Genomic DNA, 25,523 nt, shown 5'->3' on the forward strand with positions numbered 1-25,523 from the left:
AGGATTGTATGCATTGTTTAGTTATTTACAACCATTGATTCACATACTACCTATGAGTATACCCTTAAAACATATTACAACCAATGGATCCATTACCTCTTCTGGCACTGCCTTTAAGACTCTTGGACATAAGCCATCAGGACCTGGGGATCTGTTTGCTTTCAATCCAAATAGTTTCCTCCATAGTGATGATGATTGCTCTTAGTTTCTGCCTTCTAAAACCTCTGCATCACATGTTACTATTGGGATTACTGGTGCCTTCCACCATGAAAACTGAAGCAAAATATATGGATTCTACCATTTTGGTGCTTCCCGCTATTTACTCTCCAGTCTCATCCTCCAAGGGAACAACATTCACTTCAGCTATTCTGTTCCCTTTAATGTTCATGTAGAAGCTTTTGCTATCCATTTTTACATTTTAGTGAGTTGCATGGAGTTTTAAAAAATGTATGATAAAACAGCAAACCATAGACTTATTATTAAAATCTAAATCATGGGATTACAGAACTTGTATCTGCATGCACTCAGCATGGGGTAAGGGGCAGAAAGTGACAATTATTTTTCAGACTGGAAATATTCAGTGCTGCTTTTCCAGGATCATTTTGGGACACTGCTGGGTTTTGATATCCCTCAATGATCTGAACTTGGATATACAATTCAAAAGTCTGCAATACTAAGCAAACAGATGGAAGTGAGGGCTGACAAGCCTCCAGGTCCAAATGGACTTCATCTTAGGAATGAAGATCTCTTAAAAGTGGTTGCTAATGAGGTTGTGAATACATTGATAATAATTTTCTAAAATTTCTTAGATTCTGAAAAGGTTTCATCGTACTGGAAAGTGGCAAATATAACTATTCAAGAAGGGAGGTCGGTTAGAAAACAGGAACCAAAGGCCAGTTAGCTTGAAGTCAGTTGTCAGGTATAGCTGAGGATCCAGCACTGATTTCTGTGGCACTCACTACTATCTCCTCATATCCATGATCTCTGTTTCCTGTTCATGAACCAATCCTCTTGCAATTCCAATAAATTATCTCCACCTTCATGAACCCCTATCTTGCCTATTAACCTATTGTGTGATACTCTTTTGAACTTACATCCCACTTCAGACATTTATTTCCCCTTTGGCTATCATACTCGTACCATTTTCCAACTCAAGAAATATTTACAATAGAAGTCCCCATTTTGTAAAATCTGGTGACTGATCATCAGGTTTCAGCATTTTCCCCAACATCTGATGTGAGGTTAACTGGCCCACAGTTTGTCATTTTCACTTGCCTTATTTGAATAGTGATGTTTAATTTGTTAAAGCTCAGTCTGCTGGAAACATCATGAAGTTTTGTGTGTTCTGAAAAATCATAACCCCCAGTCCATCCAGCCACCTTTTTGGAACCCGATGGTGCCAGCAATCATGTTTTGGGGCACTGGCAGGTTTTGATGTCCCACTGGTATGAATAACCTCAAAGATGACCCTCTGACTCTGAAACACACGTGTATCTTCTCCTATGAATTAATACAAAACATTTGTTCAACAGACCATTTGCTCATTCCCAATTATAATTATTTTCCCACATCGCTGAAGGGACCACTTACTTTAGCCACTTTTAATTTTTTATATATGTATTAAAATATCTGGTATTTTATTTTTGCATTAATTGCTAGCTTCCTTTCATATTTTTTCTTTCCTCTTTTTGGCAACTTTTTGGTGAGCCTCAGGCTTGTTACCAGTTTTTGCAATATCATAAGCATTTTTTTTTAGTTTATTATCCTCCTCAGCTTCCGTGGATGGGTGTTCTTATTAATTTTTTAAAAATGGAATGCAAATTTTCATTTTAAAAATGTTTTCCAATATTTGTTTACCACCAGTGGATTTTACAAATTGAACTTAACCAATTCTCCTTCATAAATTGAATTTGTTTTTTTTATTCAGTTTTAGTTTTGTATTTGGGACTGGAGAACACTGCTTCAAACACCTCCAAAGGGTGCACTAAAACCCAGGAATAGCCATTACATCAATGGAAATAGAAAATCTCGAACTTCAACCTTATAAACAACATGGTCTGGAATCTGGAGTTCAAGCAAAAAAGCAAGGATGGCATTAGGTTAATCAAAAGAGTGTAAATTTAGAAGTAGACATTGCTGAAGGAGTTTCCCTAATGACTTGAGATGAAAACACCAATTCTAAGCGAGAAAAAGCAAGGAATCCCCATTTGAAATCTTAGTCTGTGGCAAGGTACTGATGTTCAACAAGGATGCTGCTTCTACCAATTAAAGTTTTAATTTCAAAAGGGACTTAGGAGAAAGAATTGTGAATTCATCCCCAACTGTTTTTAACTTCTTTTTTGGTGCTGCTACTGAATCAAGAATCATTACACTACAGAAGTAGAGCATTTGTCTCATTGATGAAATTATTCAGTTAATTGATGAAAAGATCAGGCGCAGCAGTGATGATCTTCATGGCTATGCAGTCTGCCTGCTTTCACCATAAAACACAAAATCTTTGATAAAATACTGCTGCATTTGTAACCATTAAACAAGGATTTTGGTGAGGAAAAACATCACTGCAGGACTCATTTCCTGTATCGCCTAAGCTCTGGAGGGCATATATATTCCCCTCCTCCATTTCATAAAAAAAAAGGACATTATATCCTTCATTGTACTGGCTTCACTCAGATTATTTACGATTGCTGACACAAATATATCAAAACTTGCTCTTTGGCTTACATCAGTGCCAGCAAAGGCTAAACTCAAATGCTGTGAGATGACGATACACTACCGGCTGTACATTTCTTCTAGTCATAGAGATGTACAGCATGGAAACAGACCCTTTGGTCCAACTCCAATTCCATGCCGACCAGATATCCCAGCCCAATCTAGTCTCACCTGCCAGCACCCGGCCTATATCCCTCCAAATCCATTCTATTCATATCCAGATGCCTTTTAAATGTTGCAGTTGTACTAGCCTCCACCACTTCCTCTGGCAGCTCATTCCATACGCATCCCACCCTCTGAATAAAAAAGTTGCCCCTTAGGTCTCTCTTATATCTTACCCCTCTCACCCTAAACCTATGCCCTCTAGTTCTGGACTCCATCACCTCAGGGAAAAGACTTTGTCTATTTATTCTATCCATGCCCCTCATGATTTTATAAACCTCTATAAGGTCACCCCTCAGCCTCCGAGGTTTCAGGAAAAACAGCCCTAGCCTATTCAACCTTTCCCTATATCTCAAATCCAATAGGAATACCAGAATTGCATGCAATATTCCAAAAGTGGCCTAACCAATGTCCTGTACAGCTGCAATATGACCTCCCAACTCCTGCACTCAATACTCTGACCAATAAAGGAAAGCATACCAAATGCTTTCTTCACTATCCAATCTACCTGAGACTCTACATTCAAGGAGCTATGAACCTGAACTCCAAGGTCTCTTTGTTCAGCAATACTCCCAAGGATCTTACCATGAAGTGTATAAGTCCTGCTAAGATTTGCTTTCCCAAAAATGCAGCACCTCACATTTATCTAAATTAAACTGTATCTGCCACTCTTCAGCCCATTGGCCCATCTGATCAAAATCCCATTGTAAACTCTGAGGTAACCTTCTTTGCTGTCCACTACACCTCCAATTTTGGTGTCATCTGCAAACATGCTAACTATACCTCTTATATAAATGATTTGGATGTGAAAATATGACAAAAAGTAGTGGACCCAGCACCGATCCTTGTGGCATTCCACTAATCACAGGCCTCCATTCTGAAAAACAACCCTCCTCCACCACCTTCTGTCTTCTACCTCTGAGCCAGTTCTGTATTGAAATGGCTAGTTCTCCCTGTAGTCCATGAGATCTAACCTTGCTAACCAGTCTCCTATGGGGAATCATGTTGATCACCTTACTAAAATCCATATAGATCGCGTCTATTGCTCTGTCTTCAATAATCCTCTTTGTTACTTCTTCAAAAAAACTCACTCAGGTTTGTGAGACATGATTCCCCACACAAAAAGCCATGTTGACTATCCCTAATCAGTCCTTTCCTTTCCAAATGCATGTACATCCTTTCCCTCAGGATTCCCTCCAACAATGTACCCACCACTTAAGCCAGGCTCACTGGTCTATAGTTCCCTGGCTTGTCCTTACTATTAGATGACCTACAGTGTGGAAACAGGCTCTTTGGCCCAACAAGTCCACACCGACCCTCCGAAAATCAACCCACCCAGACCTATTCCCCTACACGTAACATTACAGGCAATTTTGCATGGCCAATTCACCTAACCTGCACATTTTTGGACTGTGGGAGGAAACCAGAGCACCCAGAAGAAATCCATGTAGACATGGAGAATGGGTAAACTCCACACACGCAGTTGCCTGAGACAGGAATTGAACCCAGTACCCTGATGCTGTGAGGCAGCAATGCTATCCAATCTTTAACAGTGGCACCACGTTAGCCAACCTCCAGTTTTCTGACACCTCACCTGTGACTATCGATAATACGAATAGCTCAGCAAGGGGCCCAGCAATGCTTCCCTAGCTTCCCACACAGAGTGCTAAGGTACACCTACTCAGGTCCTGGGGATTTATTCACGGTGTTTCAAGACATCCAACACTTCCTGCTCTATAACATGGACATGTTTAAAGATGTCATCATCTATTTTCCTACATTCTTGATCTTCTATGTCCTTTTCCACAGTAAATACTGATGCAAAATACTTGTTTAGTATCTTCCCCATGTCCTGTGGCTCCATACAAAGGCTGCCTTGCTGATCTTTGAGGAGCCCTATTCTCTCCCTAGTTACCATTTTGTTTTAATGTATTTGTAAAAGCCCTTTGGATTCTTCTTAACCCTCTTTGCCAAAGCTAACTCAAGTCCACTTTTTGCCCTCCCTATTCCCTCTTAAGTGTACTCCTACTGCCTTTATACTCTTAACGATTCACTCTGTCTATACCTGACATATGCTTCCTTCTATTTCTTAACCAAACCCTTAAATTTCTCTTGTCATCCATCATTCCCTTTCCAGTTTTGTTAATTAAAAAAAAAAGTTGGCATCAATGTAAACAGGGATCCCTAATGCTGCTTGGAGGAAATTCTGCCTCAGTACTGATGAATAAAGGAATAGAATTAGGTGGAACCCACAGAACAAGTTACATACAAACGTAAGAACCAGGTACAGAAATAGACCATTCAACCTTTCAAGATTATGGCTGATCTGCTTGTGTTCTAAACTATTTCCTTCTACCCAGCCCCTACCCCATAATCTTCAATCCCCTTGCCTAACAAGAATCAACCTCTATATTAAAAATATTCAATAATCCCATTGTCCATGGCAGAGTTACACAGCCCTCAAAAATAAAACCCGCTCTTCTCTGTTCTAACAGGGTGAGCACTCATTTTAAAACAGCAGCCCTTAGTTCTGGGCTTGCATACAAGAGAAAACATTTTCACATCCACTTTGTTAAGAGCATTCTGGATCTTTCAAACCTCAATCAAATCATTCCTCACTCTTCTATACACCAGTAAAATACATCTAGTTTATATTTTATAGTTTCCTCATAAGCAAACCCATGTATTCTAGGTATCAATGTATTAAACCATCTTCAACACAATGACATGGTTTCTTAAATAAAGCCAAAACTGAACATAGTATTTGAAATGTGGTCTCACCAATGCCGTGTCAATGATATCCTTAATTTTATGTTGAATTCCACTCATAATAAAGAACAGCAATCCATTAGTGTTGTTAAGCATTTGCTTTACTTGCAAACTATACCATTTTGCGTAGAATACCTAGACCTCCCTGCACCAACATTGCCTCTAAGTTGAATGACAACTAAGAAGCTCCATATGCCTTAACTAACAGGCAAAGTGCTCTGCTCTTCAGAATACCACATTCAGTTTAATAATACCCTGCTCTTTTTTTATTCTTTCAGCAAGAGTCTAAGTCCACATTTTCCTAAATTACATGCCATCTGCCAGATTTTTGTCCTTGCACTTAACTGATCTATACCCTTATGTCACATTCACAACATATTTCCCTATCAATGTCATCGGCAAGTTTTGCCACTATGCTATGTCCTTATTGAAGTCCTGAATATACATTGTTCAAGGGCTCATCACAGATTCCTGCAGGATCCAAGGGATCAGAAGACAGCCATATGTGCATGCGCTTACCACTTGCCAGCCAATCTTGATAGATTATTAATCCCTATCAATGGATCTGCTCATGGCTGAAGCAGTAAAAAATGTTTCTCAGTTGACATTAAATAGCTGAGGAAGATTTTTCGCTAAAAACTACAGCTTCCATAATCTGATATTTGAAGTTAAACTAAGCTGATGATAACACACAAAATGGTCTTCCAAAGACCATACGAAGGGTTCTGCTGAATAGAAGCAAAAATTGAGCTGCTGCTTGTATAGACAGTTTGGTAAGGAACATTCTTTAAAAATACTGATAGAAGCCTCCATTTTAGGCTGGATCAAAACCTGGTATTGAATTTGAAAGGAAGATAGAAGGGAAAAGTCCGACCCACATTAGTTAAGACCCTCAGGTAATCATATCCACAGGATTACATATATTAAAAATGGAGTTAAGTATGAATGCATTAAGGGATTTAACCACAATCCAGTCAGTATTCAGTCTGAGACAGAATCTGCTTTCTATTATCAGAAGAGTACTGAATAACTGGCACAGGAGTTGAAGTCCTGAAATGTGATTGAATAAGCTATTGTGAATGCCCAAGCATAAGTGATATTGGGGTCAGGTAAACAACATGAGATCATGGGAAGACTGACAGCTGTCAATTAACTGACTACAGTCACATGACTGAGCTGACTGGAAGTGTACATAATGAATTAATAATACATTGGTTTGTAATAGCCAAAGGCGAGCTAAAAGCAAATATATATTAAAAATGCAGGCTTTCCTTCATTCAGTTGAGGGGTTTCTGGACTGCCAAAAGGTTTTCTTTCCACTGGTGTAAAATAATAAAGTGCTTTGAGAACAAAGTGGACTTGACTGCAATCATTCTGTCCCAACAAAGCTACACTATGAGCTGTGCCACAGAACCACTGTTTTTGCAAGAAAATAGTCAATGAAGGTTAGCAGCTTGGATCAAATGCACTCACGTCCAACAAATTATGCACATTTAAGACACTTAGCTGCATTTGACAGCACAAATGACGATATGGATGTTTGGTAAGGAGGACTTTAAGTCAGTATTAAATACACTTTTCCTCAGTATATATTTTCTGGAACACTCCTGGAAGTTCTCTCTTTTTAAGGCAATTCACAAAATGATCTAACAAAGTAAATATTCTTCCAGGCAGAAGTAACATCTGGTAAGTGACTGGTAGGAATTCACCAAAATAGTCTAATGTTGCATAGTAGAAACAATTTTGTAAGTTAACATGAGAACTTAAGAATCAGGAACAGGAATGGGTCACATAGCCTGTGTAGCTTGTGCTAAAGGCTGGCACCAATATTTATTAATATCAACAAAAATGTTAAAACTGCAAAATAACACTAACCAGAGACAGCTGAGAAGTAAAAGTGTGCAGAAAAGGCCAAACAGGGAGATACAGAGACAATGAAGAATGAGCTGAGAAAAAGATCAGTGGTAATGAAGAGCAACAAATTCAAACATTCTCTTAATCACTTTAAGAAAAGTTGCTGCAGGCTGGAGCATATGAACACCAGGTCAATTTAGAAACTAGACAAATGTCTCAAGCATGTAGCACAACATAAATCCTTACATATGTCCTGGAAATCAGTGACTCATACTTGAGTAACATCTGTGTTTATTTGGTATTTTTTCCAAGTGATAAGTGTAACCTGCTTTTTTAAGCATGAAAAGTGAATGCCAGCAGGCGATTTGACCTTTGGGAGGACTGAACAGCAGAGGTAGATATTGTTCCCATCAGACATTCATAGAGCTGCACTTCTACTGGGGATGCCGTTCAAATGATCAGGAGTGGGCAGCCTGGCTAATTAATGTTCTTCCCCAGCTTCATCATTGCCCCCTACCCAGTAAAGAGATGAACTAACTCAGCACAGACAAAATAATTAAATTGAAACATCTCTGGTCCGTGCACCATAGCAGTACATCACAATATATGTTCTGAAGGTAACATGCAGCGGCTCTAAATTTCTTAACATAGTGAACACTAGTTTTTTTTTAACCCCTGTGGGTAACTACTCTCTACTTACTAGTTGAAGCAACGAGCACAAAAGCACCAATCACTTGGTTTTTAGTTCTCATTTAAAAACTGGAAATTAGTTAACAGAGTAAAGAATGCCTGATTTTTATAATTATTTTATGTAGCTATATACCTGTAACTGTACAAGACACATGCATTATGAAGTATCTTAAAGATAAACCCTTTCTGCAATTTTCAATGATGTAAAAATAGTCTATGATATCCCCACCAATATTTTATTAAAGTCAGCACAATTAAAACACATACCTAGTTACACACATCCCCCCCCCGCCTCCAAGTACATACATAATGTAGCAGTGATTCAAGCAATGATTACCCTTCTCTTTAAAAAAACCTCTTATATAACAAATAGATTCTTAGAAAAAGAAATATACTCCCTAATTTCAAAACAGCAATTTTACAACACTCTTCAAAACTCTATAGCTGAAGAACAATTGACATGGCAATAACTAGGTTTCTAGTTACTGTTACTCACCTGACAACACTGATAGCCTGGTTGAAGTGTATTGTACACCGTAATAACAAAATTGAAGTAGTACCATTTGTTATAAATAATCCCATTTTCAACACTTCTGTTTATGTAAAATGGTTTGAAGAAATCCTTCACAGCAAAGAGTAACAGTCTCATGACAAATACAATAAATCAAAGCAAAAATACAAAACAGCCAACAAAACTCAATATTGCTACACTACTTTAAATAAAACAGATTAAAAAGTGCAAGAAAAATCTGATTTTTGTTTAGGCACATCCATCTGTATAAGCAAGCTCAAAGATCAAATTCCAGTTCAATTTTAATATAATTTCTTCGGAGTTTCTTCAAAAACCAAGTTTTCATTCAGTTCCCTGTGGTTGGAAAACTGTTCTTGGTTGAAGCCATTACGCGTGTCTGAGTCTGCTTTTCTTTGTTTTTGCAGGTTTCGGTTTGGGGATGTATTGATTATTTGCCTGATATTCTAGCTCTTTACGGAAGTAGTCAATTGTCTTGTTTAGGCCTTCTTCCAGAGGAACCTATTTAAAAATAAGAGAGAGAAACGTAAAACAGTGAAAATGTGATTCCATGTTTATGCTCGATTATGAAGCCCATGAACATGTTTTAAGCATACGTCATCAAAACCATATACTTGCAGCATGTTTCGCCAATGAGGAGAAATCAGAATTACAGTTCCTTTATTGAAATTAAAGGATGCAAGAACAATATGATTTTTGGGGGCGGATTTTCTAAACGTTCACTGTTGGCATAATAGTGATGGAGTTTTGCTGTTAATACTTGAAGTACATTCTCCTTATTCCTGTCTAGGTGTCAGAAACTAATTCAGAATACTTCTATTCAACATCCCACATTTTTCTCAAGCGTCAGCTGTAAAAATAAATTTTGCATCTCAACAAATGCAGGCTATAGAGGCATTCAGTGTGGTTAGGTATGTGGGGAGTTCATTTCTTGCCTTAATCTAATTGTTTAATGACAGTACTTTTACGCAGGTTTAAAGCCCCAGTAGTAGGTACTAGGTTAGATTATCTAGCTATAGATAATCTAACCTTCTAAAGCTAGAACCTATTAATGATTTTATGTTCATTTAATACCAGTTTTCTAATAAGTTACTACATAACACCTACTTATTTCAATCTGCAATGATAAATTCTCAAGCCCCGTATAAATTATGTATAAACCTGTTACGATGTCAGTGTAAATGAATTACACCTGGGGCAGCAGCATGATAACAGTTTAATGCCAAGACTGTTACATTAACTGGCAGCACAGAAACAGACCAGAGAGCTCATGTATTTAATTCTACACAAATACCCTGCCACCCTTCTGGCTCAATTTGTCCTCAAATTTATCTAGCCTCACCCTAAATATATGTATGTCATGCAGCTTTTCTGCCACTTGTGATAGTGAGTTCTACCCAAGCCACACAGTAGGGACGCGGTATTTCCTGTTAGATTTCTTAGTCATTGCCTCACATTTGTGGCCTCCAGTTCCAGTTTCCCCCAGAAGTGGAAACATCTTCAGATCTACCTCATCGAAGCATTTCATTATGTTCAGGACCTTTATCAGGCCCCTCAGTCCACGCCTTTTATGTAAACAAGAATGCAAGAACCCTCATTCCTGATGAAGAGATAATGCTCGAAACGTTAATTCTCCTGCTCCTCGGTTGCTGCTTGACACACACAACTCTGATCTCCAGCATCTGCAGTCCTGACTTTCTCCCAAGAATCCAAGCCTGTTCAATTTTCATTTAACATAATCTCTCAGTATGCTATCATGCCAGCAGTCTTCTTTTCATCCCAATCTTTCCCAATGTCCTTATACCTTTCAATTCTATTCCTCTCGAAATAATTTTGAATGCCTTGTTTTCTTTGTTATGGCCTTTTCAATCTTTTTCATAGATTACTGCATCTATACCCCAATTCCTCTGTTTTGCTAACTATTTTAGACACTAATTTTCTAAGGAGCATGTGGTCGTATTCTTCTTACTGAATACACTACATTACAGCTGCTGCTCCCACGCAGTCTGCTGTCATAGCGGCATAGAGATGGACAGCACAGAAACAGACCCTTTGGCCCAACTCGTCCATGCTGACCAGATATCCTAACCTAATCTAGTCCCATTCTCCAGCACTTAGCCCATATTCCTCCAAACCCTTCCTATTCACATACCCATCCAGATGCCTTTTAAATGTTGTAATTGTACCAGCCTCCCCCAATTTCTCTGGCAGCTCATTCCATACACGTACCACCCTCTGTTGGAAAAGTTGCTCCTGAGGTCTCTTAAATTTTTCCCCTCACCCTAAACCTATACCCTCTAGTTCTGGACTCACCCATCCCGGGGAAAAGACGTTGTCTATTTATCCTATCCATGCTCATGATTTTATAAACTTCAATAAGGTCACCCCTCAGCCTCCGATTCTCCAGGGGAAACAGCCAGAGTCTATTTAGCCCCCTCCCTCCTTTCTGAACCCTTTCAAATTTCACAACATCCTTTTGATAGGAGGGAGACCAGAACTGCACGCAATATTCCAAAAGTGGCCTAATCAATGTCCTGTACAGCCGCAACATGACCTCCCAATTCCTATACTCAATACTCTTGCCAATAAAGGAAAACATACTAAATGCCTTTTTCGCTATCCTATCTACCTGTAACTCCACTTTCAAGGAACTACCAACCTGCACTCCAAGATCTCTATGTTCTGCAAAACTCCCCAGGATCTTACCATTAAGTATATAAGTCCTGCTCTGATTTGCTTTCCCAAAATGCGGCACCTTATGTGTATCTAAATTAAACTCCATCTGTCACTTCTCAGCCCATTGGCCCATCTGAGCAAGATCACATTGTACTTCTTCACTGTCCACTACACTTACAATTTTGATGTCATCTGCAAACTTACTAACTAACTCCTATGTGCACATCCAAATCATTTATATAAATGATGAAAAGTAGTGGACCCAGCACTGATTCTTGTGGCACACCACTGGTCACAGGCCTCCAGTCTGAATAGCAATGCTCCACCACCACTCGGTCTTCTACCTTCAAGCCAGTTCAATATCCAAATGGCTAGCTCTCCCGGTATTCCATGAGATCTAACCTTGCTAACCAATCTACCATAAGGACCCTTGTCAAACGCTATCATGATATGTTACACATTTATCTTGCTCATCACACATCTACTGTAGCTCAACTCGGACCAAACTTGAAACCTATCCGCCAATTAGATCCAAGTCAAGATGCTATTCTGCTGCCCTCCATTTTACCTTTGAGAATAGGTCTCTTATTTCAGATATGATCAAATGGTTAATTCAGTCACATTTTCCTTCTTGGATGTCTCCTTCCAAGAGTTTTTTGTTCTTCCAATTTCAAGCATCTCTTCACCTGGTCTTTTGTCAAAAATTCCTTTTACAACCACATATCTTTGCAGCAACATTTTAAAGGTCTCTTAATTTTTCTTCAAGAGAAGCAAAAGTTGCTGTAGTTCCAGAGGACCACAGGCTGCTGTTTTAGAGACAGAAGACTGGTGGTTAGTTTTACTTGAAAGTCATCATGCCTCCAACAGGGTTGAGAAAGCGCAACCTTCGTGGTGAGCTCAGCCAGTATGGGAATTGAACCAACATGCTTTTGGTGTCATTATGCATTGCGCATCCAGCCAACTAAACTGGTTGATCCTATTTTGTCTTAGATCTTTACTCATTGCGGAGGCTTCTGAAACACATGGAAAGGAGGATAGAATGTATGATTTTATGAGTTTTTCCTTGTTACAAGCTCAAGGTTTCTTGTTAACATATCGTTCATCTTCTCAAAATTACTTCTATCATTCTTCTAACTTTCACATCACATCTGCCATCTTGCATTGTTACTTATCCCAAGTAGACCGCTTATCTACTTGCTTCAATGTAATGGCATCCATTTCGATCTTCACCCTAGTTTCTTCTGATGTGTTTCTCTAATACTGTTTTTGTCATTTTAGTGTTCATTCTAAACTTCTGATTTTACCTACAAGTCAAAGTTCTTGGCTTCAATTTGTACCCCTGGCAGTCTACACTGAATGGAATAACTTTAGGAACTATACACAGCACACAGTCATGCTCCTCACCTCATCTGAAATATTAGTTCAGACCTACCTTCAAAGCTAATTTGTCTATTCCATGCATATGCTGCAAACCTGTCTCTGTGTTAACTTCAACCCCAATTTTGTTACATGTTCATATCTTGGAAGTGTCTTTCTGATTCTAGAGTCAAAGTTGTTGTGAATAAAAACAAAAAGAACTTTGGAAGCTGGAAATCAGAAACAATAACACGCACTGCTGGAAGAGCTCAGCAGGTCTGGCAGCATCCATGAAGAGAAATCAGTTACTCTTTCAGGTCCAGTGACCCTTATTCAAAACTAGCTCTGATTAATCAGCAGTAACAATTCCTAATTCTCATTTTCTGTTTTGTAGCAAGTTTGCTATTCATTCTACTTCAGCCAATGCACCTCTCATACCTATATAAAAGCAAAATACTGTGGACACTGGAAATCTAAGGTAAACACAGAAAATGCAGGAGAAACTCAGGAAGTCTGGCAACATCTGTTGAGTGAGTGGAGGGTTAATGTTTCAAGTCTGATATGACTCTTCTTCAGAACCTATGTACCCACATTGTTTATTTAGATTTAAGATCCTAGTTTCAGTCTTAACTAAATTACTCTCGAATGAATATTAATTTCTTCCATTTCATGCTCACCCTTCCCTAAAGGTCCCATTTTACAAGGTTATTAATCAACCTTTACTCATTAAGCAATACTAGACACAGACTGGGGTTTAGTTAACTCAGTTGACTGGACGACTGGCTTACGATACAATCCTGGTAGGACTGTGGTGACTTTACATTTTTACCTTTTACTAAATCAACAATAGCCCAGTTGGTTCCTTAACACACTAACATGGAAAACTCACATTTGTAAATTCCATAGACTACTTCTCTACACTGCTAGTACAATTTAGTTTTCATTCTATATTACAGAGATGGTCAGAGTGATGCTGAAACACAGTTGGTACTTCAGAGGCCCAAGTTGATATTTTGGTGACATGGATTAAAATCACACTGCAAGAGCTGGTGCAATTTAACTTCAATTCATCAGCAAATTAAAGCACTTTATTTTGCACTTCAATACATCAAACTGACCCAAATACAAACAGTTAAGCATGACAGACATGCTATCAACTGTACTAACTGCTCAACCATCCCATGCTTGTAAGCTTCAGAAAAAAAATGATTAGAAATGTTTTTAATATCGGTAATAATTTGTTAACTAATCAAGACTGTGCTAAGAGTTCCACTGGAAGCCAGTTTAAGATCAGCCGTGCTCACAGTTTGATGTATGTGTGCATGCTAAAAATGACAGAATAAGTATTCAGGACCCTGTTACATGGGCAATAGGAATTTGTATATACAGTGCACCTTTTTAAAAAAAAAAGGTGCAGTATGGACACAACCAAACTTTGCTGCATTCTCATGGTATTACCCTGAATAATCAGAATCTAAAATGTCTGGTCTGAGAACTAAGATTAATGGTAACTGCTCTTGCTCCATATTCACACAAATGATGGCCCTCAGTTGAAGGCAATTAGTGATGGGCAACAAATGCTGGCCTTGCCAATGACGCCCACATCCCCAAAAATAAAGAATTAAAGACCCCGATGAATGCTATGATACCTTTAATATATGCAAGGTTAAATTCCTGATTTATATTCTGTCTATCACTGTACTGGAAGAATGCTGGAAGTGCTTTGGTCAATCCAGTTTTAAAGCTATTCTAATTCAGTGAAATATGACTTGTAATGCTTTCCTCAACCAACATATTCAAAACATATGATAAAGATAACATTTATTTTGATAGCAACTGGACATTATCCAATTTACCACTCCTTCCCATTTTAGAGATTGAGAATTTAATGTGTCCTTACCACAGGCTCCCATCCCAACATCATCTTGGCTTTTCTGATATCTGGATTTCTTCGTTGGGGATCATCTTGTGCTTCTGGAAGAGACAGGATGTCACTTTTGCTCCCTTTTGGAAAGAAGAAAACAACATTGGATATTTGACTTTTGTTTTAAACAAAGGTTTCAGAAAAAGCAGCAAATAGACATTTAAGTTGACCACATTAATCTTCTGGCCCTGCAACAAGTTGGAAGCTGAGCTCAAAGAAGAAATACTTGACCTTTCAAATTAAACTTGCTGAGCTGTGTTAAGGCAGCAAGACTAAACAAAGGTTCTCTCAAGAGACAGAAAGAATGCAGGCAAGGAAAGGGTACTAAAAGCTGATAGATCAAGTACACTGTCCAATTTCAATAGGCTAGAGTCTAAGAGTCCTTGTGTTCATTCATTCTAAAACATCAATCTGCAACTTAAATTACAAGGAGATCCACATGATAAAAAAATTACTGAAAATAAGCTAAAGAAAGATAGAAAACACCTGGGTTCGTTCAACTCCTGTGATATAAAGGAGGTGGTGAGAATATAATTTTATATGTTGATTTTTCAAAAAGCTTCCAAGGAAGGTATAACCAGTCAATAAAGCTGTAAAAGCAGAACCCTGCTAGACAGGAAGAAGAAATGAATAACATGGCCAGAGCACCACCGCAGCTGTTGCTCCCCCAAAGCTTGTAATCCCAAAATTTCAGCTCAAGACTTTGGGATCCTGTTCTCCACTTTGACATGTCCTGAAATACTCCATATAATGACCCTGACAAAACCATCAAATGTTTAATTTTGTAATTCATAGGTTGAGTGAATGACAAGACTGAGTGAATGCTTCAAAACAAAAAAAAAAGGCTTTCACAGAAAACCAACAGAACCAATAGTCTAAAGTCTATGAATCCAAAATCTATTTAAATGACCAATTGGTTTGATGTTCTGAAACAAAAAGCAAACAATTATGTCACAGCCTAAAGTGTCACTATAATTGCCCTTAAGCAGCCAAGTCAAAGTTCATAGTTACTTCTCTGATATTTGTTTGGAAATTATAGTAAAGCTATGTTTTTTTAAATAAGGCAACATTGGGCGGCATGGTGGTTCAGTGCTTCACAACGCCAGGGACCCAGGTTTGATTCCAGCCTTGGGCGACTGTGTGGAATTTGCACATTCTCCCTGTATCTGTGTGGGTTTCCTCTGGCTGCTCTGGGTTCCTCCCACAGTCACAAAGATGTGCATTTAGATGTCCATTCTAAATTGCCCATAGTGTTAGGTGCATTAGTCAGAGGCAAATTGGTCTGGGTGGGTTACTCTTTGGAGTTTCGGTGTGGACTTGTTGGACCAAAGGGCCTGTTTCCACACTGTAAGGAATGTTGTGGTTCTGTTCGCCGAGCTGGAAGTTTTTGTTGCAAACGTTTCGTCCCCTGGCTAGGCGACATCATCAGTGCTTGGGAGCCTCCTGCGAAGCACTTCTTTGATGTTTCCTCCGGTGTTTATAGTGGCCTGTCCCTGCCGCTTCCGGTTGTCAGTTTCAGCTGTCCGCTGTAGTGGTTGGTATATTGGGTCCAGGTCGATGTGTTTGTTGATGGAGTTTGTGGATGAATGCCATGCCTCTAGGAATTCCCTGGCTGTTCTCTGTCTGGCTTGCCCTATGATAGTAGTGTTGTCCCAATCGAATTCATGTTGCTTGTTGTCTGCGTGTGTGGCTACTAAGGATAGCTGGTCGTGTCGTTTCGTGGCTAGTTGATGTTCATGTATGCGGATTGTTAGCGGACTTCCTGTTTGTCCTATATAGTGTTTAGTGCAGTCCTTGCATGGTATTTTGTACACTACATTCGTCTTGCTCATGTTGGGTATCGGGTCCTTCGTTCTCACCAGAAACATCAAAGAAGCGCTTCGCAGGAGGCTCCCAAGCACTGAGGATGTCGCCTAGCCAGGGGACGAAACGTTTGCAACAAAAACTTCCAGCTCGGCGAACAGAACCACAACAACGAGCACCCGAGCTACAAATCTTCGCACAAACTTTGAACTGTAGGGAATCTTAAAAAAACCCACAGTCTGTGCAAAAAGTCTGATGATGTTTTCTTTAATGTCAGTTTGGAGTACAGGTATTGCTTCTGGCTTATACTCCATCATAGCCATCCCTACTTTTACTTGTTAGGCCTCACGGTCTGGAATTCTTTCTCAAAATAAATGCAAAATGAAGGTGTGGAAATATTAAGACATATTTTAAAACTGATCTTGGTGAATAAACTTTTGATTCACTTCCAAACATTAATCTTTGGTTTGGTAACTACTTTTTTTCTATTAAACTTGCAACGTTCCTTTTCTTTCAAGGCAAGTGTTTGCCATCAACTACTTGCATCATTCAGCACATTCAAAGTAACTATCTCAAATTCCTTCTCCAACCAAGCGCATAATCTCAATAAATGGCAAACCAATTGAGATTACAATGATAAATTTATGAGATTAAAGTTTTGAAAATTTCCAAAAGCTCACTATATTTGAATTATAGTATGAGAGAATTGGAAGGCAGGAAATGACTTTTCAGGATTCAAAAGATGAAGTAGGTTTAATGGGGTAAATGGCTTAATCTTATCAAAGTACTTGAACCCCAAGACTGAGATCCCTTTCTTTTCCAGTTTGCCAAAGTAAAACAAAACCTTACCAACAAGGCCCCGAATCAATTTGGCAAATTCTAGAATAGTGTGCTCCTCTGGGTTGCCCTGGGAAAAGTAAATGCAGTTGGTATTAAACAAAATGAATACATTTAAAAAGTTTAGACACAACTAGTAATTTTGGTTTGTTAACTTGTTAAGAGTTTTAAAATTTGATATAATGGAATTAATTTTTAATTACTGCAGTATATTCCTGAAAATAATTACACAAATATTTAAAATCTAAGTGAATTAATCTTGAATGCTGCATTATGAAGCAATGATCACATTTAGACTTTTATATACAGCAGACAAAAGCTATTCTGTTAATTGAATCTAAACTGCCTTTCTGAAAAAATACCTAATTAGTCCCAAGTCTATTTCCTTTCGAATTCTCTTCTTTTCAAACTTATCCTTTTAGAAACTATTATGAACTCTGCTTCTACAATTAAACAGATTTGACATTAGAAGTATTACTAACCTCTGTGCTAAAGAAAATTCCTCTAACCTTTCTTTCCGTTATTGTTTTCTCATTTATTCCATCTATTACCATTTACCGTATCAAAATTCTTCATAATTATAAATACTTGCATTATATTTATTCATATCTACTGCAAGCTTCTCAATCTTTTTAAAATCTGGCAATAACCTCTAGTGTGGAAACCCTTCCAAAAGTAGTACATTTAAAAGTGACTTTATACTAACTGTTTTTAAAAATGTGGGTTTTCTATTTAATATTCTTACTTACTAAGCCTGTATGCATTCACAAATTACTGTACAATGCATTGACTGATTTTTATCAAATAATTTGCCCTCACTGTAAAGATTTGTGCACCCAAATACTTAGTTTCTCTGCTCATTTACTGCTTTGAAGGTTTTACTAATCAGTGCAGCTGATTTTGTTCAATTGTGCCTTCGAAAATATATGGCATTAATTTTCTCTGCTTTAAGTTTCACCTGACTGCTATCAGCCCATGTCCTTCTGTATTGCTCAAATAATTCAACTTTGCCAGCAACAGTTAGTTCTGAAACGATTAATTTCATCTTGTATTTTGACCTTCTGAAACTTATCCACCGTTAAGTAGGATTTACTGATCCATGTTCAAATATTTTACATTTTTAAAAAACAAAATGCTGCCGCACTGACAATCCTCCAGTATTTTATTCCTACTGCATATTCAAGAATTTATGGACGACTGATCAATGCTTGTACTATTTGTTCCTGACATACCTCAGGTTTCTAAGATACATGCCAGTAGGGCAAAGTGTCTTTTCACTTTGGTATCTACAACTTACTTCCCTTTACCAAAGTTTTTCCCACTTGCTCCTTTAACATCATTTCATTCCCACTACTGCATACTTCTGAGAAAAATAAGACAAATATTCATTGGGTGTCTCTGCCTGCCTCACGCTCCAGAAAGTTTTTTCTGCTCTAATTGACTTAGTGAGATAGCCACCAAGTGGACACACAGGTAATGGCAGGTCATAGCCCACTCAAATCAAAGAATTGTGTAATGCTATCCTTACAGCACCACCTACAGCTGCAATACTATTAGAAGACCATTTTAAAATTACAGATTACTGAACTCCTAATCAAGCAACTGCCCAGTTCTATCTAGGAAATAACGCCCAAACAAACATTTGATTTTAAGTGAATAGTCAGAATAAAAATTACTAGGACACAAAATTACATACCACATTCACAGGACTGCTGACATTATTATTCATTAAAACCACTAATCCATTCACAAGGTCACTGCAAGGAAAATGAAAACATTAAAATGAACATACACTGCATTGTTGTATATGGTCTACGTTAAATGAATTTAATACAAAAGCATCATTCTTCTAAATTGTACATTCATATAGCATTTGTCACAAACACCAGACATCTCTCAGCATTTTATCAATGAAGCACTCTAGAAAGGTGGTCGCTATATAATGTAGGGAACAATGCAAACCATATAAACAGCAATCACTTTAAACTAGAGGTCACCCAAGAAATTCAATAATTTCTGTAACTTCTCAATTCTATGTAAGCAACTTATAACTTGTTCACAGTAAACATTTGGAAACAAAGTAGTTGAGTACTTCAAAACATATACATTAAAAATAATTTTCATAGTAAAACAAACTTTTTTTGAAATATTAAACTATGAAAGCAATGAAAATTAAGGTGAAAATTTTCAATACTATGAAAGCATTCCCATATTCAGTCTCTTTTTATTGACTATAACAGACTAGATCACTTTACTGTTAAAAAAACACCACTATTGCTCTCCAACAGTTCCCAGTCACAGCCAAAAATACACTTAGAAATCTAAAAACAGCAAATCTTTGGGATCACAATGAACAATGCTTTGGGGATGTGCAAATTATACATCTGTTATATACTAAACAGGGTGGAAAGAGGACAACATTATATTTCAAAATGCATTGCGCAGGTACAACAAGCTATTATGAAATCCACGAAAATTCATCATTTACAAAGTGAATTAAACACAAAAATTAGGGAAGTTATGTTTCAATTTTATAGGGCACTGGTGAGATCACATTTGAAATCCTATGCCAAGTATTTGTTAACTTATTTATAGATGATTACAAAGATACTGAAGCAGTTCAGAGAACCAAATTAATATCTGAAATGAAGAATTGTTTTCTTATTAAGAAAGGTTGACTAGGTTAGGCTTGTACCATTCAGAGTTTAGAAGATTAAGAGCTGGTCTGACAATATAGATGTGAAGAAGATATTTCCTGTTTTATTTTTATAGGAGAACCCATAGCTACTGGTCGCCGTTTCAAAATCAGCGATCAGCCATTTACAACTGAAATTATTTGAAACATTTTATTCAGAGGGTCATGAGCATTTGGCATGGTCTTCCTGAAAAGGTGATGGAAACAGAATTCCTCAATATTTTTAAGGCAGAGCTAGATAGATTCGAGTTAAGCAAGGGGGTGAAAGGTTATCAGCAATGGACAGGAATAGGATTTGAGGTTACAATCAGATCAGCTGTGATCCTACAGATTGGCAAAGCAGACTCAAGGCACTGAATGGCCCACTCCTCCTCATTGTCTATATGATCCTCGAACTAATGTGACTAAAAAAATTGTTCAAATATTTATAGGCAATACAGGCAAGTGGGTGGCACTGTGATAGGGGTCTTAATGTTAAGCCTTTAAGTTTAGCACAATATAACAATGTACAATATTTTAGGATTAAATCTACGAAATTAGTGCCTGCTCAGTTACAGAAACTCATGTCTGAACAAACATACTTTTGTATTTCTGGCTGAAAGCCTAGACATACATTAAAACTATTGAACCCAGTGAGTCCCAAGGAAAACTTTGATTGTCAACTTTGACAGTGTTTTCTTTTGCAAATTCACAATATTTATTTACACAAGATAGGGGTTTCAAGTGCTTGCAGTTTCTCTATTGATACTATTATGGTCTGGTTGATTGACACTTTTATTGGCCTATATCAAAAGGATTTTTTCTAAAGAAAGTGGTAAATTAATAACGAATGATTGGATGTTTCAAAAGTTTTTTTATAAAAACAGCCTGTTGTCACTATAGGCTTCAGTGGTCCTGTGTGGTATATAATTGGTGAATAGGCATAGTTTGGCATTGCTTCTTGAGGGGCATGGAGTGTGAGGGGCTGTAGGGGTAGAATGCCTTACTTCTTCCATTATAACGGGGATAAATCCCCAGAACAATAAGGAGAATGTTTTTATCTTTGATAACCAGCACCCCTTGTAACTGCCAGTGAATGTGTTTCTGGGTTGGCTGCTTTGACTGCAGTCTGATCCTATTCACCCAGAAATAAAACGTCATCATGTCTAGTACTTTCTCCTGAATCATCTACTTGCTAATGTTAACACTGCTGCTTCAATATCATTTCTAACCCCAGCGCTACGCACTGTTTTCTTCTCCCCTTAATACATCTTACAATTCTTGATTTCAACCTATTCTACATCTCAGAGTCTAGAGATGTACAGCACGGAAACAGATCCTTCGGTCCAACTCGTCCATGCCGACCAGATATCCCAACCCAATCTAGTCCCACCTGCCAGCACCTTGCCCATATCCCTCCAAACCCTTCCAATTCATATACCCATCCAGATGCCTCTTAAATGTTGCAATTGTACCAGCCTCCATCACATCCTGACAGCTCATTCCATACCCGTACCATCCTCTGTAAAAAAAGTTGCCCCCTAGGTCTCTTTTATATCTTTCCCCTCTCACCCTAAACCTATGCCCTCTAGTTCTGGACTCCCCGACCCCAGGGAAAGACTGCCTATTTACCCTATCCATGCCCCTCATGATTTTGTAAACTTCTTTAAGGTTGCTCCTCAGCCACCAGGGAAAACAGCCCCAGCCTGTTCAGCATCTCCCTAAAGCTCAAATCCTCCAAACCTGGCAACATCCTTGTAAATCTTTTCTGAACTCTTTCAAGTTTCACAACACCTTTCCGATAGGAAGGAGACCAGAATTGCACACAATATTCCAACAGTGGCCTAACCGTTGTCCTGTACAGCCACAACATGACCTCCCAACTCCTGTACTCAATACTCTGACCAATAAAGGAAAGCATACCAAACACCTTCTTCACTATCCTATCTACCTGTGACTCCACTTTCAAGGAGCTATGAACCTGCACTTCAAAGTCTCTTTGTTCAGCAACACTCCCTAGGCCCTTACCATTAAGTGTATAAGTCCTGCTAATTAGAAAATGCTTGGTTTTCTCCCCAAATCAGATATTTTTTGAATTGCAGAATAACTATTTTAACTCTTTAAAAGGTTTTGAAATTTATCCCTTAAATTAAATCGAAGGAAAACTACTATCCATAAGATATCAGCAGCTAAAGAATAAGTTTAATCAGTTTCTCAAGTGAGATGTATGCATCCTGGAAAATTATATAAACAATATGCGCTCCAGATGGATAATGCTATTAATTCTGACTTTCATTAGAACTCATTGAAAAGTCATCAAAACATTAATACTTCTCTTTTCAAAGATGCAGATCTGAATAGTACCAGAATCTTCTACTTTCGTTTAAGATTTCCAACATCTTTTGCACTTTGCTTTTGCATTAGAGTCGAAAATGGAACCACCAATTTTAAATACTAGCCTCACGTGAACCCTAAGTAATTTCAGCAGTCTTTAAGACAGCAGAGCAATCAAAGTACAGTGATAAGTAGCTAAGGTCAAAGCGTCCCCTGCATAAAATAAAACCAGCAAACACTCTTCCCTAATGCTGTTGACACCAGAGATTACAACTGGTTATGTGCTAGATTGTTAATATCACTTGTTCCTCAATTTCAGCTGAGAACCTGTGATTGCAGGAGAATTAATTCTCTGCTGCTAGTGCTCCTGAAAAACAATAGGCTGTTGTTGGGCTAGCATTAGTATCAGGACTGAAACTCTTTGTAGAGTAAAACTAAGCTCAGGGACAACTATTTGTTCTCACATTCCTTATATTCAGCATGCACAAATGAATGGCCAAAAATATGGAAATACGGATAAATGTTTTCACTTAATGAACCGTACTTATCCACTCCCAAAACCCTCCCTTGATTGACAGAATATTGAGGAATTATCTTGCCTTCTCTTTTTTTTTTCCAGTCTTTATATTTTGCGATGCAATGTGTGGGATTTATATATATAATAATATCTTTTGATTTAGAACAAGAATTAGTGGTGTGCAGATTTCAGTCTATGGAAGGCTTTGATGGTTAACTTGGGAGGCCTTGTGAAGCCTTGGTTTGTAAGGATTGTGGAAGGCTAATGGAAATCTGTTCACATTGGGAGTTTTTCTTATGAAACAAAGTAAACAGTGTAACGTATTAGCCTTCAGTTAGAAGGATTGGAATGATGTTGTTTTAGGACTTGGGTAAACACTCATTGCTTGAAAAGCCCTTTTGGTTCGAGCTTTGCAGAAGTCCTGGTTGAAACTAGCTATGTAAAACAGTTACTCCTGAAGAAAAAAGATAGCTTAGAACTGTTAACAAATAGGTTACCTCAGTGAATGGAGTTTAGTTTGAAATCTCCAGACCAGAAATGTTTGGTTAAAATTCTGAAGAGGTTATTTGAAGCTGAGAAAGTCTATGTTCAGTTGTATGAATGCTCAAAGATATGAAACTGATCAGGAATCCAGACCAAATCTGATATTGGGTTAAAGCAGCCTTGAAGAACTGGGTAAATAATTAGATCCAGGCAGTGGGTAGAGGGGGGGAAAATGTCATGAAATTGAAATGTTTCACATGAATTGTACATAGATTTGAATTGCAAATTGTTTGGTGTGGACAGGGGCAGAATGGGAGGTGGAAGACAGGTGGTGCTGGTGGCAGTGCAGATAAAGGATTGTGTGCTCAAATTTGCAGAATTTAGCCAGGGAATTGATAGAAGTTAAATTAGGCCATAAAGATATGATAGAGAAGGGAATTCTCTCAGGTAGGAGTACTGTAAGGGATTAATGAGATTGCATTTTACCATTGCATTTCAAAATCAATAAACTTGCATTAAATGTAAACAGTTTGTTTTATTTATCTTCATTTCTTTTGCATAACAAACTTGCTTTGTTACTGAACCTAAGTTACTGCATTGTGTGCTTGAGATTCAGTAAACACACCTAGTTTAAACCAAGAACAAAAAATTGTCATCAAGTCAGATTGCAATCCGAGATCTGATTTTTCCAGCAACAAAATCAACTGGGATCATAACACATTTTCTCTCTTCCCAAATTCTTACAAGTTAATCATTTTAATCTTTGCACATTTGCCCACTCTTCCCACTGCCTGGATCTATTTATTTACCTGGCTCCTCAAGACCTTCTTAACTCAATTGATCTGGATTCCTTGCCAACATCTCCATTAGAATTTTAAATACTCACAAATAGTTCACAAAATAAATTTCAACATGACAACAGAACATACACATAATTGCATGTATAGAAAATGTCTAGCATCTCACCTTACATATTGGAAAGACCTAGTCTGTGATCCTGAACCATAAACCTGAGAAGACAGAAAAAAAGTTAATTTAAAAATGCAACCAAAAGTTGTGAAGTACTGTCACCTTAACGTATTTTACCAGTTAATAACACTTTAGAAATTATGCTACTGCACTATTATACAAAAATAACCTTGGAACAATAATAGCTAAGTACTTTACATGAAAACTTAGAAACGCAGGAAACATGTCTCCTTCCTTCTCTGGAAGGGAGGAGGAGGAGAGGTACTTGATTAAGAAGTCTTGAAGATCACAGATTAGATCCAGGACTACATACACCTGGTACAGGAGTTGAGAACTAGGGAAAGCACCTTGTGTCAAAAGAAAGTGGAAAATTTAAACAAATTCTGACAAAAGAGGTGTTGGAATTGTATTCTTTCATAACAATAGCCTCTCATTTCTGATTAATCTTAATGAATGCCAAAAAGGGAATGAATATAAAAAGGAGATTGCCTGAATTGTACACTGATTTGAATTATAAATTGTTTGATGGGGATGGAGGGTAGAATGGTGGTGATGCTGGTGATTGTCTTTTATCTGCACTATGTGCTCAAATTTGCAGAATTTAACAAGTGGAGCTCTTCAGGTACCTGTACCTTTAATTATCACACTTATTAATATGTCTAATGAAGGAACAGAAAATTGTCAACCAAGATTTGCAGATGGCACTAGATTAGCACAAATCGCATAATACAAACTGTCTCTCTCCACAGATACCGCCAGACCCGATGAGTTTCTCTGGTAGTTTCTGCTTTTATTTTAGCTTTCCAGCATCTGTAGTATTTTCCATGTCTCAAACTCAAGGTACCTTAATTTGCATGGAGCATTCTGTTCGGCCCTTCAACGTTGTCAAGGATCAAAATGACCTTTCCTTTTGTACTCACCAGACTATGTATTTTGACACAGTCAGCATATTTGATGATGGCTATCAACTTGCCTTATATTATTTTCAAGATGTGAACAGCAGAGTCCTAATGAAATGCATGAGCAGCATCCAGAAGACATGGCTCTTTCCATGGAATTTCACTGCGCATATCATTAATTCTAAATTAATTTATATTGCCTGAAAGGATGATTCAACACTCCAGTCCCACAGAGCCTACGAGAAGTGAACAGGCCAGCAATTCCAACTGGTAACATTTGGTACTTTCTTAACCATCATTTTTGAACAGACAGGATTTGAAACAATTACCTATAAACA

General features: G+C 37.9%; 1 protein-coding gene across 2 annotated transcripts in view; it reads right to left on the minus strand.

Annotated features, from left to right (window-relative positions):
* Positions 1–8,399: 8,399 nt before the first annotated feature.
* The window catches only part of uxs1 (UDP-glucuronate decarboxylase 1), a 75,471-nt gene continuing 58,347 nt past the window's right edge, over positions 8,400–25,523 (minus strand). The window contains exons 11-15 of one of the 2 annotated variants that reach the window (XM_043691758.2): positions 24,284–24,327; positions 19,006–19,066; positions 17,322–17,379; positions 14,646–14,749; positions 8,400–9,214 (exon numbers count right to left, since the gene is read on the minus strand). In XM_043691758.2, coding sequence (XP_043547693.2) covers positions 9,083–9,214; positions 14,646–14,749; positions 17,322–17,379; positions 19,006–19,066; positions 24,284–24,327 — 399 coding nt within the window. In that variant the 3' untranslated portion in view covers positions 8,400–9,082. The remainder of the gene's footprint in view (positions 9,215–14,645; positions 14,750–17,321; positions 17,380–19,005; positions 19,067–24,283; positions 24,328–25,523) is intronic. The other variant, XM_043691759.2, reaches the window with a different exon arrangement.

This window comes from Chiloscyllium plagiosum, unplaced genomic scaffold, assembly GCF_037043375.1.
Source record: "Chiloscyllium plagiosum isolate Xiang-an unplaced genomic scaffold, Cpla_swu_hap1 HiC_scaffold_6, whole genome shotgun sequence".
NCBI classification, from domain to species: Eukaryota; Metazoa; Chordata; class Chondrichthyes; order Orectolobiformes; family Hemiscylliidae; genus Chiloscyllium; species Chiloscyllium plagiosum.